We start from the raw sequence: 14,966 nt of genomic DNA on the forward strand, positions 1-14,966 counted from the left end.
ATTAGTATAAAAAAGTTTGATTGCTAGGGAATTGCAAATAATAAAGAGAGATGGAATCAAAATCCAGTGATCTGTTTGCACTAAGTTTTTAGTTTTGCTTTACCCTCTTCATTCAGATGTATCCATAAGATATGTGGTGTGTGCACTGTAGTGAATCTAACCTTAATCCATATGATTCATAGATCAGCATACTCTTTAATGGATATAGAAGTATTTTGCATGAAAATATGTATGGTGCTTTAGCTACTCCAGCAATCTGACTTCTAAATGGTTTTTTAGGATTCAGAAATGGGAAATTGTGGCTTCTGGATTTTTTTGTTTTGCATTTTAACAAGTGCTGATTTTACATATTTCTAAAGCTTCTTTTCTGATCATCCTGGTTCATATGTAAGTATGCTCTGTATGGTATATAACTACATGATCACATTTAATATTCTGATAGTTTTATTAACAAGTATAATACATATTGTATACTGTATATAGTATGAGGACTGTACAGTACAAATTTATGTTCACAGTTTGACATGACAAAATGTCATTACTGAATTCCCATTGGACTACCAAAGTAGAAACAGTGAAAGTACATTAAACATTCACATTTTTAGTAAGAAAGATTACCAAAATGTTTCAGTATTTGCAAGTTATAGTAATGCATGCTAGAAACCTTTAATTACCCACTCAGTCTTATTAGCTTATAAAATATATTACATTTTATTAAAAAAATTTCTGTATAGTTTATACAAGTATTAAAGTAAATGGAATATCCCTGCTATAGCTGCAGGTAATGTTTTAAGAAATGCTAAGCAGAAAGATTATTTTGACCCTCTAACATTTAAGGTACATAAATAGCAGAAAAGTGCTAATATCTGTAAGACAATGAACATTTTTGTAACCCTCTTAATATATGTAAAATGTTTGTTGCTTTTTTTTGAGAAAGGATTTGCATTAATTTACAGTTTGCTAACCTTGACAGAGACAAAACACAGACAACATATTCAGACAAGTTTGTGGCATTAGACAGATCACTACAGAACTACAGTGTATATTTAAATAAAACCACATTACCTGTCATACCTGTTTAACTCTGAAAGATTGTCTTGGAAATATGTAATCCATTATTATGTTAAATGGTACATACAGGTATAATATTACTATGATTGTATTCCAAGTTACATACTATACAGTGCAATACGGCTAGTGCACAGGTTTTTCTTTTAAATATACAAAGCAAATCCTGCAGCGGAATTGTGTGTGTGTCTTTAGACCCAGTCCTGCTTCCATTCAGGTCTACAAGAGGAGGAGTGAGCTCTTTAGATTGGAGCTGATGCTTGTTTAGTAATTTCCTTAGTTAATTTTTTTTTGATGCACTCCCCAAACCAAAGTTAGAGTTAATGCCCCATTTAAAATGCAGATTCACATTTTAAACTAAAAAGATAAAATTTACTTTGTAATTGCTTTTCTGACTTCCCAGAAGATATGACACCACATATATAAAGTGAAAAATCCTATTACAAGGCATTTACATGAAACTATCCTATTCGGTTACAAATAATTAAGATTCTATTTAACGTTTAAATTTAAACCTGCGGTCAGTGTCCTATATCAAAGCATATGGCCAAGGGCATTTTATAATTATATTGCATCTTAACAGTGTTTCTCCCTACAATTCTTTATCAATATCTTTAAACAGAGGCAAACAGGTTAACAGCTGATTTAATAGCCTACATCTCAGCGATTTAATACTCTGCTGGAGTAATTTCATTAACTTCAGTGGAGTTATGCCAGAAGAGCATGTAGCCCAGATTATGGTGAGCAAAAGATACAAACACTTAACAAAACTGTTTTTATGAAAGACCGCTCCCCCCACCCCCCAAAAAAAAACGCACAGGAAATTTAATGTCACACAAAAATACCAAATTTGATGCAAATATATTAGTTAAAAATAGAAATGGAATTAGAATGTCTGACACCTGCCTTTCTTTATAGGATCTTATCTGCTTGTTTGCAGGTTATAATTGAATTGTTTTCATCCACAGCATGCCAAACATCTATCCTCCTGTGATATGTTTCAAAGTTCAAATTCAGGAATTGATCCTGTGGCAGCTCATTGTGTGGAGCCCCTATTAAAGTCAAGGAGTTCTTCATGTACGGAATAGCTAGCTGTAAATAACTAGAGCTTAATTTTGATATCAATTTTGATTCTGTGATGTTACTGGCACTTTAAAAAAAAAATTGGTGCTAGTCTATGCTAGTTCTCTTTCCAGGAAGTTTTTTCATGTTAGTGACAGAGCCATGTATCAACAGAAGGCTGAGAAAATTTACCTGGTAATTACATTTCTAGCCACTTACACAACTATAAATCTGGCATAGTTTCAGTTGATACCAGGAAAGTTACTCCAGGCTTATAGTGGTGTAGGAGAGCAGAATGTGGCTCAGATCTCTTACACAAAACTTCAAGTGCTGGGAGATATGGCATGAAAATTCTCATTCCTCACTGTATGTTTTGACTGTGTGACACCACAGCACTGCAAAAGGGTAAGAGATTCCTTACATCAGGAGCTCTCAACTTTTTTCTTTCTAAGGCCCCGCCAACGTGCTATTAAAAACTCCACAGGCCACCTGTAGCACAACTGGTTTTCTGCATATAAAAGCCAGGGCCTGCGTTAGGGGGTAGCAAGCAGGGCAGTTGCCTAGGACCCCCGTGAAGCTGGCTTTGGCTTCAGCCCCAGGTGGTGGGGATTAAGGTCTCGGGCTTCAGCCCCATGCAGTGGAGCTTCAGCTTTCTGACCTGGGCCCTAGTGAGTCTAATGCCCTGCTTGGGGGAACCCCTGAAACCTGCTCATGCACACTTGGCGTTAAAGTTCAGATAGCTGTAAGGTCTGATTTTATTCTTTACCCTCCCAAATGTCTATACATTGGCCTATATTTACACTACTATAGATGCCCCCCTTCCTGCCAGTTCTGCTGACAGAGAGGAGCAGCTGTGGATGTCAGGTAGATGTGAACCACATTGCCAAGAGAGTAAACTGGCACAGCAACTCTTGGATAAGCAAGATTTTCCAGGTGTCCACAGTGTTTAGGGTCATGAACACTTCCTGCGTCACAAGGTCTCAAATTCCTTCCCATAGAGGGCAGCATGCAGATATTTGCCTTTTCAATCGGTTTTTCCATGAGGTGAAAATTTGACTATGACGTTTTCATATTGCAGGAACTATGCCTGATTTGCACGATGAACTAAACAAAAAACATTGTGGTGCATAACAGTCTAGACAAATACATCTTGTTTCCTTGTGGTGTCACAAAAGCAGCCAACTAATAAATGCAGGAACCTCCCTTTCAATGCAATTAACACCTCCAAAGTTCTGGAACAGATTTAGCATCAAACTTTACATTGTTTTATTTGGGTATTTATTTTATTTTGTTAACTGAAATTGGGAGTTGAACCTTTCTGATTCAATTTGTTAATATGACAAGCACATCCATGGGATCTCTTGGTCCACCTAGCATCAAGAAACCAACAGAACCACAAATGAAATCAGTCATTAAATGGCTTATCAAGCCTACTCTCTTCATTTGAGACATTTACACAACTCAGTTTCTCATAGGAAGTGCTTCCTATTGGATGCCATTTAGCCTTTTGCCATCAAAAAAATCTTGTGAACTAAAATTTAAATACTGTAGTGTATCAAATTGGCACTCACTTCCACCAATGGTACAGTTTTAAGCATTTTGATATGACAACTGCTGCTTCTGAGGTATGATGAAGTTTTTAAAGAACAGGAAATGCAGGGGAGTGATTATCGAGGGATACATCTTTACCCCTGAAATGAGGTATGGTAGGTCTCTGTGAAAATCATTTCATGTCATGTCATAGGAGTACCGTGTGTTCCACCTATAAGGTTGCACAAAAAACAGAGTTTCACACAGGAATCACACACTTAAGGAATCTACTGAGGCATCATAAACACAAGCTCATGTACTACAGTATAATACAAAAGATAGGTGAAGTTGTTTAGAGGCACGATCATGGGTATACACCAATTTCTGCTGATGATTCTTCAAATATTATTCATTTAGTCCAAATCAGCTATCACGTAATCTTTCATTTACTTAGTTAGTTATTACAGTGTCATTCACTGTCTTGGCAGAGGGGATTTCTACAGTGAGAAGGTGTCTTTCTAAAACTGTTGCTTTAAACATGCTGCTGTAACCAGCAATGTTGGAAAGTCCATTCATTGCACTGTTGAGCATAAAAGGAGAGTATCCTTTGCAGGGCTCGTAAATAAAGTCTCTGGCAAGGACTGGATATTCAATAACATTTACTAGTTGATCAATTTATGCTGGCTGATTATAAAACCAACAAAGTTGCTAGTTTACAAATTCCCTTATTCACAAAGGAATACATTACACATACTGTCTGTAGGAAGGGTTTGCTTAGCATCCCTAGAAAAAAAAAATGTTCACATTCTTTAGGTCTGACCCGTGGCAAGGACATAGCAGGGTTAGATAACATCTATACTGACCATATGGAAGCTTTTAATTGTGTAAGCACAGAGATTCAGACCAGCTGAATCCAAATTAAAATGCACACGTAAAAAAGAAAGCGTGATGGGCAGTTGAGGGACAAGAGACATTCAGACTAGCATATGGCGTTTCCTGTGGAGAGCAAGATGGTCCGAGCGTGAGAAACTACGGTCACAGTCCGGGCACTGGAAGGGTTTGATTCCGGTATGTTTACGGAAATGTCGTGTTAGTTCATCAGAACGAGCAAACTTCCACGTGCATCCCTCCCAGGTGCACTTGTATGGCTTTTCACCTGGGAAAGGGAACAGAGAACAAGGAATTTAAAGTGGCGAAAAAAAGGCTTCTCCAGGGTGTTTCTGAATGTTATCACACAAATGTTAACTGCTTTATACCATATGATTCATCCTCTCTCTCTCTCATTCAGACTCCAACTAATTCTTTTCCACTCATCCAAACTGACCTACCTAGCTAGCATAGTTTGTGAAGTTCTTGGTTTGCTTATGAATTTGTAAATGTGCACGAAGTAACTATGTCAAGAAGGTTTTTGTGTTACATTTTGTTTGTATTACTCTGTCAACCCATCCCTCCCTTTCTTACCCCTGCCATTGGTTTGTTACACGTGGTCAATCTTCGGTCCCTGATCCTGCAAAGACTTAGACTTAAATAAAGTTAAGCACAAGCTTATGAAACTATTCATGTGCTCAAAGTAAAGCTTGAGTCTAAGCATTTGCAGGATTGAGTCCTTATGTTGTAAGTTCTTTGGGGGGTTGATGATTGTCTCTTCTATACGTTTGTCAGCATCTAACACTAGAGGGTCCCAGCCTGATTGTAGTCTGTATAAGTTACCGTAATATCATGATGTTGTCATAAAAGGTTATACTTAAAGGGGGGTCTGCTTAACTAATGTCTTTTCTATGAGCCTGATTCTCATTCACACTAAGCTCCGTGACGTTGCTGAGGTGTAAATGGCCATAGTGTAAATGGGAATCAGGCCCTGAATCTTCTCTGAACATGTCTTATTGTCACACACTTCCAGTGTTTGTCCAGATGTGTCAGGGCATACCTGGAATATGGTGATTGAGAATAGGTAGGGGGACATCTTTATTTGAAAGGAGCTCTTCGAAAAGAGCATTCAGAAGGAACTGGCCAGTGTTTAAGAGTGGCTGGATGCAATGCCCAAATCTTAAGACGCTTTACATTTGGCACCCAGTTCAGGCCTGTGTAAATGAGTGCTACTCCTATGGAAGTCTCAAAGCCAAATGTAGCAGTGATGTAACTTGTGAGGCAGTGCAACTTGCATTGATTTGGCATTTGGTGAGTGTGCAAACGGGTACCTTGCATACCATGTGGGCAGAAGCGGGTATAGTAGGGAAAAAAGAAACTAACACAAGGAGCCTGCTTTGACTTACAACCTCCTGTTAGCTGCTTTTCCTGCACCATCCCCCTTCTACTCCATGGCCTGTAAGGGCTTACCTATGCCTGGAGTGAGGGGTGTTACTCCCAGCTCAAGGAGACATACACTAGTTCTGACTGACCTAGAGTACTAAGAATAGATTTTTGCTGGAGCAGCACAGCGGGCAGAATGGGATGCCTAGAGTATGTACCCAAGACCATAGGCATGGGTGGCTAGCCCATCCCATTGCTCATGTTGTTGTGGCTACACTCTGTTTGCAATGTGCCAGTTCAATCAGAGCTAGTGTGAGTATTTCTCCTTGAGCTTTCACACCGCTAATTTCAATTGTAGACATACCCTATGTAACACACATTTTAACATAAGAACGGTCGTACCAGGTCAGACCAAAGGTCCATCTAGCCCAGTATCCTGTCTTCCAATAGTGGTCAATGCCTGGTGTCCCAGAAGGAATGAACAGGTAATCATCAAGTGATCCATTCTCTGTCACTCATTTTGTAAACCCAAATGAATGTCAAGCCTCTCTAAACTGCATGACTTCACCATTTATACCTGACATGTAACCTACCATTACCACTGAATTTTAATCTTGGGTTTCTGTAGCCAACCCAGACTAAAGGGAAGATTTTATCACTACATGATGGGACTTCCTGGGACATGTGACTAGGACTCAGTGAGCTGGCAGAAGGAGATACATTTAGATTGCTTTACCTGTTCTTTCTTTAGAGTGTTTTCTTGGTGGTCTTTACTTTATCCAAATTGTTCTGTTTAAATTTATGCTAGCCTATATATTTCCTTTTGTTTGAAAAAGCCTGAAGCACCTGTTATATCTAGAGCTGGTCTTCTGCAGAAGCTAGAAGCCTGGCCTTGACTGATCCAGACCAACATGGATGAAACGAAAGTGTCCCAAGGCTCATACCTGTATGCGTTCTTCTGTGAGCTTTTAGGTGGGAGCTTTTAGTATAGACCTTGTTGCAACCTTCGTAGTCACACCTGTGTATTCTGCGTTTCCTTTGTGTGTCTGGAGATTCCACAGGTAAAGGTCTCTTTCCTGGCTGAACTATAACTGAAGGGTGATTCCTATGAAGTGAAGTTATAGTTATGACTGATGAAAAGTATTTGACAAAGTAAACCACATTGCAATGATCCACAATAGAGCTCCTTTATTCACTACCACTCTGTCTCTTAGCAATGTGAACTACATTACATGCATGTAAAAGAATTTAAGACAACTTAGCAAATTTCACAGATTTTTAGCAGTAATATTTTGATTCTTTCCTCTTTTGAATTTATTCACTTTGTGGCATGAGCAAAACCAAAGATGTTCTTCTCAGCATGCTTGGATTTTAATTTATTTTTACTTATAAAGGAATGGAAGTCAGACTCGTTTCTCAGGCAAGGACGCACAGGATTTCCAAACTCTCTCAGTGAGTTTCCAGTTAACTTTCATTGCTTTTATTTTCATTTTTTATTCTTCCTTAGAAGGCAGCTAATTTGTTTTTAATTTAAAACAGCTTTTCCATATTATTATAGACATCATATCTTTAGTCTTAAAGCAGAACTCAGAGTCTTTATTGTTCCAGCCACTCCTTTAGAGAGTAATTAAGAATTTCCTGTTTGGTGCTGACAGAAGGGTGCGGCCTCCCTTTACGACTGACGTCAATTCCTAAAAGTAGAGTTTAGACTGCATATCACACCCACAGGATGTCTGAAATTGGCACACCACCTTCATAAACATGATTTTCTTGCCTTTAACCCCACAGGTACTATTCAGGTAAGACATTATATATATATATATATATATATATATATATATATATATATATATTGCATGTACAATTTTATATTATATATATAAACAATTATGTGTATATGTGAATAAACACACCCTTCTAAGGATATTATCAGCTGCATATATAAATCACTGGGACCACTCACGAACCTGCCTTCTATGCCAATGTTAGAGGAAGGAAAAGAGCAAAATATATTATTTTTAAACAGACAGGCCTCTTAAATCACATGTGGGTGTTTTCCCTCAAACAACTAAGAATGTCTTCCAAAAATCATGTTATGACAGTTTGTTTAAGCCCGGCCTTGTCCCCACACCCACAGCCCACGTGATGATGGTAGCATGAGTCAAACTTTGATTTCACACAAACAAGAAAACACAAAATTAAGGCTTCATATTACGTTTCATCCATGTCTGTGTATGGCAACAGTCTGAGAAGAATACATGAACTTTGATTTAAAGGGAGAACTCTGATATTTCTTTAATTCCCATACAAAAGACGTTGACTTGGGTTAAGATAGCTAGATTGTACAACCCACCAATGCTTATTGTAAGACGTCAACGGCTTTTATGTATTTTACATACAACCCCTCCCCCCCTCCAATATTTAGATAGCAAATTCAAGAGTTAGAAAATGCCAGATTTATGGTTGCTTTTGCCACCTTCATTCAGTCTCCTTGTATGTACATCACATGCACTGAATAAGGCAAGGGTCCTGTGGAAAGATAGTATGTTATTATATAAATATAATAATGCATGTTCAGAAGGGGACCAAATTAAGGTTACACAGGAAACTCAAAATTTGACTTTCCTAACTTTCAGGTGCTTGATTTTGCAACTAAAAGAATGCTAGTTTAATGCAATATTTTGTATATGATATCTTAGGTTTTTATGAAAGGACAAAGTTAAAAACTATTCTGTACAAATGACCTCCCTATCATGCATCAGTAGTAGGATCTGAACCATGAGCCTTCAGCACTACAGCAGGACTAAAAACACTACATGGCAGTAGGAGAATGCTGATATGCCAGAGTGGAGGAAGGGCTGCTGGTGCCCAGTGCTGGGTCGAGGGGGTGATCAAGGGGAGTCCAGCCCAGCTCATTCTCTCTGGTCCACCCTAGGCTACTATTGCTTGGTTTGCTCTCCCCCCACCCCTGGGAGGCGGAGGACTCCTGTCCCGTATGATGCTTCTGGTGGTGATGCTTCATGTGCCAGGCTGTCGAGGATGGAGGGATTATTGGGGGAAGCCCAACCCAGCTCTCTCCCAACTACTGCTATAACTGTTCTGGCATTCCCAGCACAGTGTCTGCTGCTTTGGCAGAAGCATGGGCCAGGCTCTCTAGAATGTTCAGTGGCTATGGTGGCTGCCAGAATTTTCCTGAGGAAATGGTGATTTTTAACACTACAACTGAGGTAGATCTGAATAGAGTTACATGGGACAAAAAAAGCATTTCTGAAACCCGAGGGGTTTCTCCCTAGCAAATACCACCAGGAGGTGTTGCTCCTTCTCTAAGAAAAGGTCACAAAAATTCACCCCAGCCCCAGTGTAATATTTTTTCAGGTTACCACAGTTTAATACCTGTTTAAATATGGGCCCAGTTCTGTGGGACTATTACAGGAAGAACTATTATTGACTGCACTAGAAGCTCCATTTGTAGTGGTTTGCAGGACTGGGCCCTATATTACTTTAGGAACACATTGTACAAATATAGAAGATCTATCTAGTTCACCTGTACATAGCATGCATACTAACCATTACATTGTTGAAAACAAAGTTGAGGCTGAAAGTCAGAGGAGGAAAAAACTAAGCACAAAACCCAATTCATTTACAATCTGCAACCCTTATTTATGATATTTTACTAAATGTATCAAAGCACAGTAGCTTTCTCCTCAAAGAACCTATATTTTGTAGCTAGTGTATATGGAACCCAATGTACAGCAAGGCAGTATGTTGCATTATTCAACTGAAGATAGATACTTTAGGACTAATTACTTACTCTTGCAACATTATTTGCTGAGGAGACAAAGAGGTCATCATTGGAGGAGACATTTGTTCAGGATAGAACTCGGTCCCTGGCGATTCAATTCCTGGTTCTACTTTGATTGTTTTCTTTAATGTGGGCTTCTCATAAGATTCAATTACAGGCACTAGAGGGGGAAAAAATAAAATATATAGAGTGTTATGTGAGTTAAAGGAAAGACAAAATCTGTACAAAACCGCCCAAACTAACAACATGATATCTTGCATCAAGACTCGTATTAGAATACAAGACTTTTCAATTTTCAGTCTACCTCGTGAGGAATTAGAATGCAACACAAGTCTATTCTTATGTATACCAGTTCAAATCTAGATTACTTCTGTTTATATGAATAGATTTATATGGGTATCAATGAGAGCAAAATTTGATCCAGTTAAGACCAGGGGAAATATTCACACAGTAAAGCCTAGGCATTGTATGTTTTAGAAGAAGATAAAAGAATATTTGTCTCCCTTTTCCATTTCCCTTCAAAATATTTTGACTTATCCTAAAAAACTCATGGATCTTTCTATGATTTTTCCAGATCTGACTAGCAAAAAAGGAGTAGTGTCCCTAATTGCTTTGCTGGAAGAAAATATGTCATGTCCCCTCTCTTCCCCCCAGCAACTGAGCAAAACAAAAAAACCCCAAACCACACCACATCAAAGCAAACTAAAAAGACAAAACAACTCCTCCCCCTATAGCCAGCTGAATGGAGTGGAGGAACACCTCCCCAACCCCCAAAAAACAACCCCAAACCACTGAATGGCACAGCAGTACAGCAAGCCCCCAGAAGTTGGCACCCAGGGCAACTGCGTTGCATAAAAGAGCACCGGTCCTGCATAAAAGAGAAACATAGCACAACAGCACCCACCTGGCATGCTACTTGGATTTTCCAACTCTTCTGGAAGAACAGTAGACACCATTATAGGTTGCTGGAGATGTGGAGCATACATAAAAGGAACAGGCTGGACCACAAGTGGCTGTATAATTGGAAGTATTCCAGGGCTCCTAAGTCCAGGGCGTGAAAGAGCAGCCATTACTGGAGGGATTGTTAATGGCATGGAAAAAGGTTGAACTCCTGGGGGAGGTGGTGGGGTGAATTTTTTCATAGGTGGGCTGGGTGAGGACAAAGTTAATCCAGGTGAGGCTCTTCTATGTACAGTCTGAAATTTCAGAGGAGAAGGAGAACTTCCAGCTGAATGTGGTGAGCTTCGTTTATTCACTGTAAGGTCAACTGGCTCCATTTGGATTCCATTAGATAGTCCTTCTGGGGGTTGATAGAATTTATTGTGCAACATATTTGGGGTAGGATAAATGACACTGTATTTGTTTGGCTTCATTTGGTCCATGTAATTGGACTGGTATGACTGTGACAGGAGGGGAGAAAAAAAAAGGATGAGAATTGATACAGAAGCTGTAACATAGGGGAAAAAAATAAAAATCTAGCGCTAAGTTACTAATGGCTGATCAAGTGAAGGAAAATAAAAAAGATGCAGACATGGCATTTTTATGTACTCCTTTCTCTGAGAGAATGTACAAGATTTCTCACAAGGGAAATGATTCAATTTCTGATTCACTAATCAGCTGGGAAGCAGTACACAATACATGATGAAATGGAATAAAACCAGACAACTCAAGAGTTATTCAAAGTGCTTTACAAACATTTATTAAGCTTCATATCCATCCTGCATGGTAGGTACATTAGGTACTATCCTCATTTAGAGATGGATAAACTCAGGCACTATGGAGACTAAGCAAGACAGTGGTCAAGCTGGAAATAGAACCTCAGGCATCCTAAATCCCCTCGATTGTTCTAGTAACTGGAAAACACTGCGTCTCAATCTTCACTAAAACAGAAATCTATTCTACAACAAAGCCCCCCAAACCAAAACGTATGAAACTCAGCTCCGCAATCAGTATCAGAAACAGTAAATATGAAAAAGCAAAGAGAGAAATGAGTACATCCTAAACCATTTTTTCTTGGAGAGGAGTTGGGGAGAATGCAGCTAACTTGCTGTTTTAAACTTGGAAAATAGCTATCCAGAAGAGGGGGCAAAGGGTCGGATTATCTGAGGTGCTGAATACTTCCTGTAAGTCAAGGGGAGCGAGCTGATGATGCTCTTTCAAGATTAGGCCCATGACTGACCCTTTCACACCTAAGCAATAACATTTTCCAGTAAAACACTGAGAATCATCATAGCACTGTATAATATGTGTCACCTCTGAGATACTCTACTGAACAGTTTCTCATATTAAAAATGTGTAAAACCATGTTATTTTTAATGAAGGTAACTAGTTATATGAACTGATGAGATGTGCCAAAATATGAACTATACAAAGTGTAGACTATCCATTCTACTAATTTTTTATATCAGCAGTTTTATTAACTGAGTTTCCACTTGTGGTTCTTGGACAAGTCAATCCTTGCTCTGTAGCTATGCTGTTTCCTGACAGTAATAAAACACAGTTTAGATTTTTTGGCAGCACACTGGACCAGAAAGGGGATGTGGGGCAAATTGTTAAAAACGGTAAGGATAGAGATAATTTATGAGCATTAAGTTAATGGATTCTAGTATACAATCACTCCCATATTTTTAAATGCATTTTGTTAGGACTAAAAATTCTAGCTAGATCTTGCCTTGCTTTTACACCTGTATTCTTCTCCTCCTCCCAGGTATATTTTAACTGCTATTCATTTGAAGCTTAGCCAAAAATCTTATTGTAAAATGTATTGGAGTTATTGCCTTTGTTTTGATTATTGCAGGAAACAATTCTATGACACTTCAGAAAATGGGAAGTTCTTCCATAGCATTGATATGATTGTAGGTATATACAGCAACGAAGCTGAGTAGTTTATTCTGCACTCTATGCGTACACATAACTAGCATTAATTGAAAAAAAAAGTTACATACACAGGGAAATTAAAAGAGAACTGCCACCTATGTGGTTGGTAATAACATTTTTCATTTCTAGAATTTACTTAAAATTATATAATGGATTAAATGTAAGAATCTTTGCAGCAATTATATTCAGTTGATCTTACAGGATTATTTTTCATATAAAATAGAACTTATGCTTATACCTATAGTAAATTAATAATTTAGCTATCATATCAGTATTTGTTTTTGATAATGAAGTTCACAGGAATTCAAGGTTTAGATCTTTTAACTATTTTAGCACGTGTGCCTCTCAGAGCAAGATATACACAGAACTCACAAGCACTCTTGAATAAGGAAATAATTATATTTATTAGAATTCTGAATGATCAAGGCCACAGACTACTGATGGAGTTTAATATTTAACACTTTTTAGCATCTACTGAATCTGATTAAGGCACGGATGTAGGCAGAAATTCAAACACTTAATACATAAGTAGTATTACGTGTTTGTGTTAAAACTTATGTTATTGGCCTACAGTGCAAAGTCCACTTGACTTCATTATACCGTAGAAACATTTAGTGGTACAACTAGGCAACAGTGGAACCCTGGAAGAATTATCACAACATCACTGTGTGTACATTAATTTTTTGAACTTTGTTCCAGTATCAGTGAACAATAGTGGAATTCCTAGAACATTTTTCATCCAAGTAAAGTAATCTTATATTCAGACAATATAAGGTCCTGAATCTACAGACATTTGCGTATCTGCCTGCCTTCATGCACAAGAGTAGGCCCATTGTGTCACAGTCTGCTAAAGTTTCTGCAGAACCAAGGCCTAACCAGTCTTTCTGTTTTTAAAACCATACTGTATTGAGAACGCCTAGGAGGATTGTAACAGAGTAATAGAAAGGCAAAATAAAGAAAGACTATCCAATTAAAATCTTAGTTTAGAGAAGAAAATTTTTTCAGTAAAGTAGGAATCTGCAGAAGAATGAAACACCTTTGGGCTATAACCTAGTTCATTAAAACATTTTTCTTTCTTTCAAGACTCCAAGTCAAAAGAAACTCACATTGGAAAAATGCCAATCTATTAAAACAGTAGTGCAGAAAAATACTATAATGAGTCTGAGCTGTTTGGGGAACTTCTTAGTATTAGTTTAGAAAAGTTAGAGATTAAGTTCAAAGTAACAAAGACTTTAAAAATTAGGATGCTGACAATTATATTTTTAAAACAGTTGATTTTTTGGGGATTCAAACCTGCTGCCGACCTCTTGAATTGCTTTGAATGAAAGGTTTTCATTGTTGTAACTAAATTGGCACAGATTTGACTTCAGTCAGCTATTCTTTTGTGCCAGTCTGGAGAGGTTGTTTCATTTTTCTAAGCTTTCCTCTACTCTGAGATTTTACTTGCCATGTTCCTATTTGAACTGCAGATAATGTTAGCAATAGGAAAAAAGTTGGAGACAAAGTTTTTCTTTACAAAACTAAGTAGGAAAAAATTCTGTAATCTTAAAAAGCAAAAGAAGAAATGCTAGGTATAGAAAACCTTAAAAGTCAATAAAGGTATAAAGACAACAGAAAAAAGTACAACAAACTTCTCTGTTCAGATTATACATATAAAAATCATCCAAAACATAGTCAACCATTTTCTACTTTATATTAGGCATATAAAAAACTGAAACAAAAGTGCAGGCTATGACATTATAGATTAATGTAAAGTAAGAGTATTCTGTCAATCAAACAGACACAAATAGCATAGACAATACAATCCACTTATATTGCAACTCATATAGTGCTCTAGTGATGCTGCACTTCAAGTGAAGGGAAAGTCACTTTCAGCTGAATCTCACTCCTCTTATACTGAAGTTTCATTTGTCTTCTAGAAGAGTGAAACTTCATTATGAATTAATTTTAATCCCTCTGGAATGCAACAATTACCATTATCAGATTGATAAGAATTGATACTTTTCAAAAAGATTGTGACTGCCCCCTACTTCTCCAAGCTGGCCTGGAAAAGCTGGCCATCACATAGAGGGAACAGTAAAGAAGAATCTCTTACTAGAAGAACTCCCAACAGTAACCAAGAGAAGTGGTTTGTGATCTTGCTCCCCACTAGGAGTAACTGCTTGGCCTTCCAGAGCCTCCGGTCACAACAGCCAGTGGCCCTGAAGCCTGCAGTTTCAGGGAGTGAAGAGAGGTCTCCCATAAGAGATCTTTTTCTACTGGTAGATCCCATTCTGCTATGTAGGAACTCCGCTAACAGTGATGGTTTGTGTGAAAGACGTACCTAAAGATGGCTCCGAATAAGCAAACAACTTAATCACATGAGCCTTCCACTGAA

General features: G+C 38.0%; 1 protein-coding gene across 3 annotated transcripts in view; it reads right to left on the reverse strand.

Annotated features, from left to right (window-relative positions):
* Nucleotides 1–426: 426 nt before the first annotated feature.
* The window catches only part of KLF3 (KLF transcription factor 3), a 32,364-nt gene continuing 17,824 nt past the window's right edge, over nt 427–14,966 (reverse strand). For all 3 annotated transcript variants that reach the window (XM_032775304.2, XM_032775281.2, XM_032775288.2), the window contains 4 exons: nt 10,617–11,112; nt 9,722–9,872; nt 6,855–7,015; nt 427–4,816 (listed from right to left, as the gene is read on the reverse strand). In XM_032775304.2, the coding sequence (XP_032631195.1) occupies nt 4,635–4,816; nt 6,855–7,015; nt 9,722–9,872; nt 10,617–11,112 (990 nt within the window). In that variant the 3' untranslated portion in view covers nt 427–4,634. The remainder of the gene's footprint in view (nt 4,817–6,854; nt 7,016–9,721; nt 9,873–10,616; nt 11,113–14,966) is intronic.

This window comes from Chelonoidis abingdonii, chromosome 5 (genome assembly GCF_003597395.2).
Source record: "Chelonoidis abingdonii isolate Lonesome George chromosome 5, CheloAbing_2.0, whole genome shotgun sequence".
NCBI lineage: Eukaryota > Metazoa > Chordata > Testudines > Testudinidae > Chelonoidis > Chelonoidis abingdonii.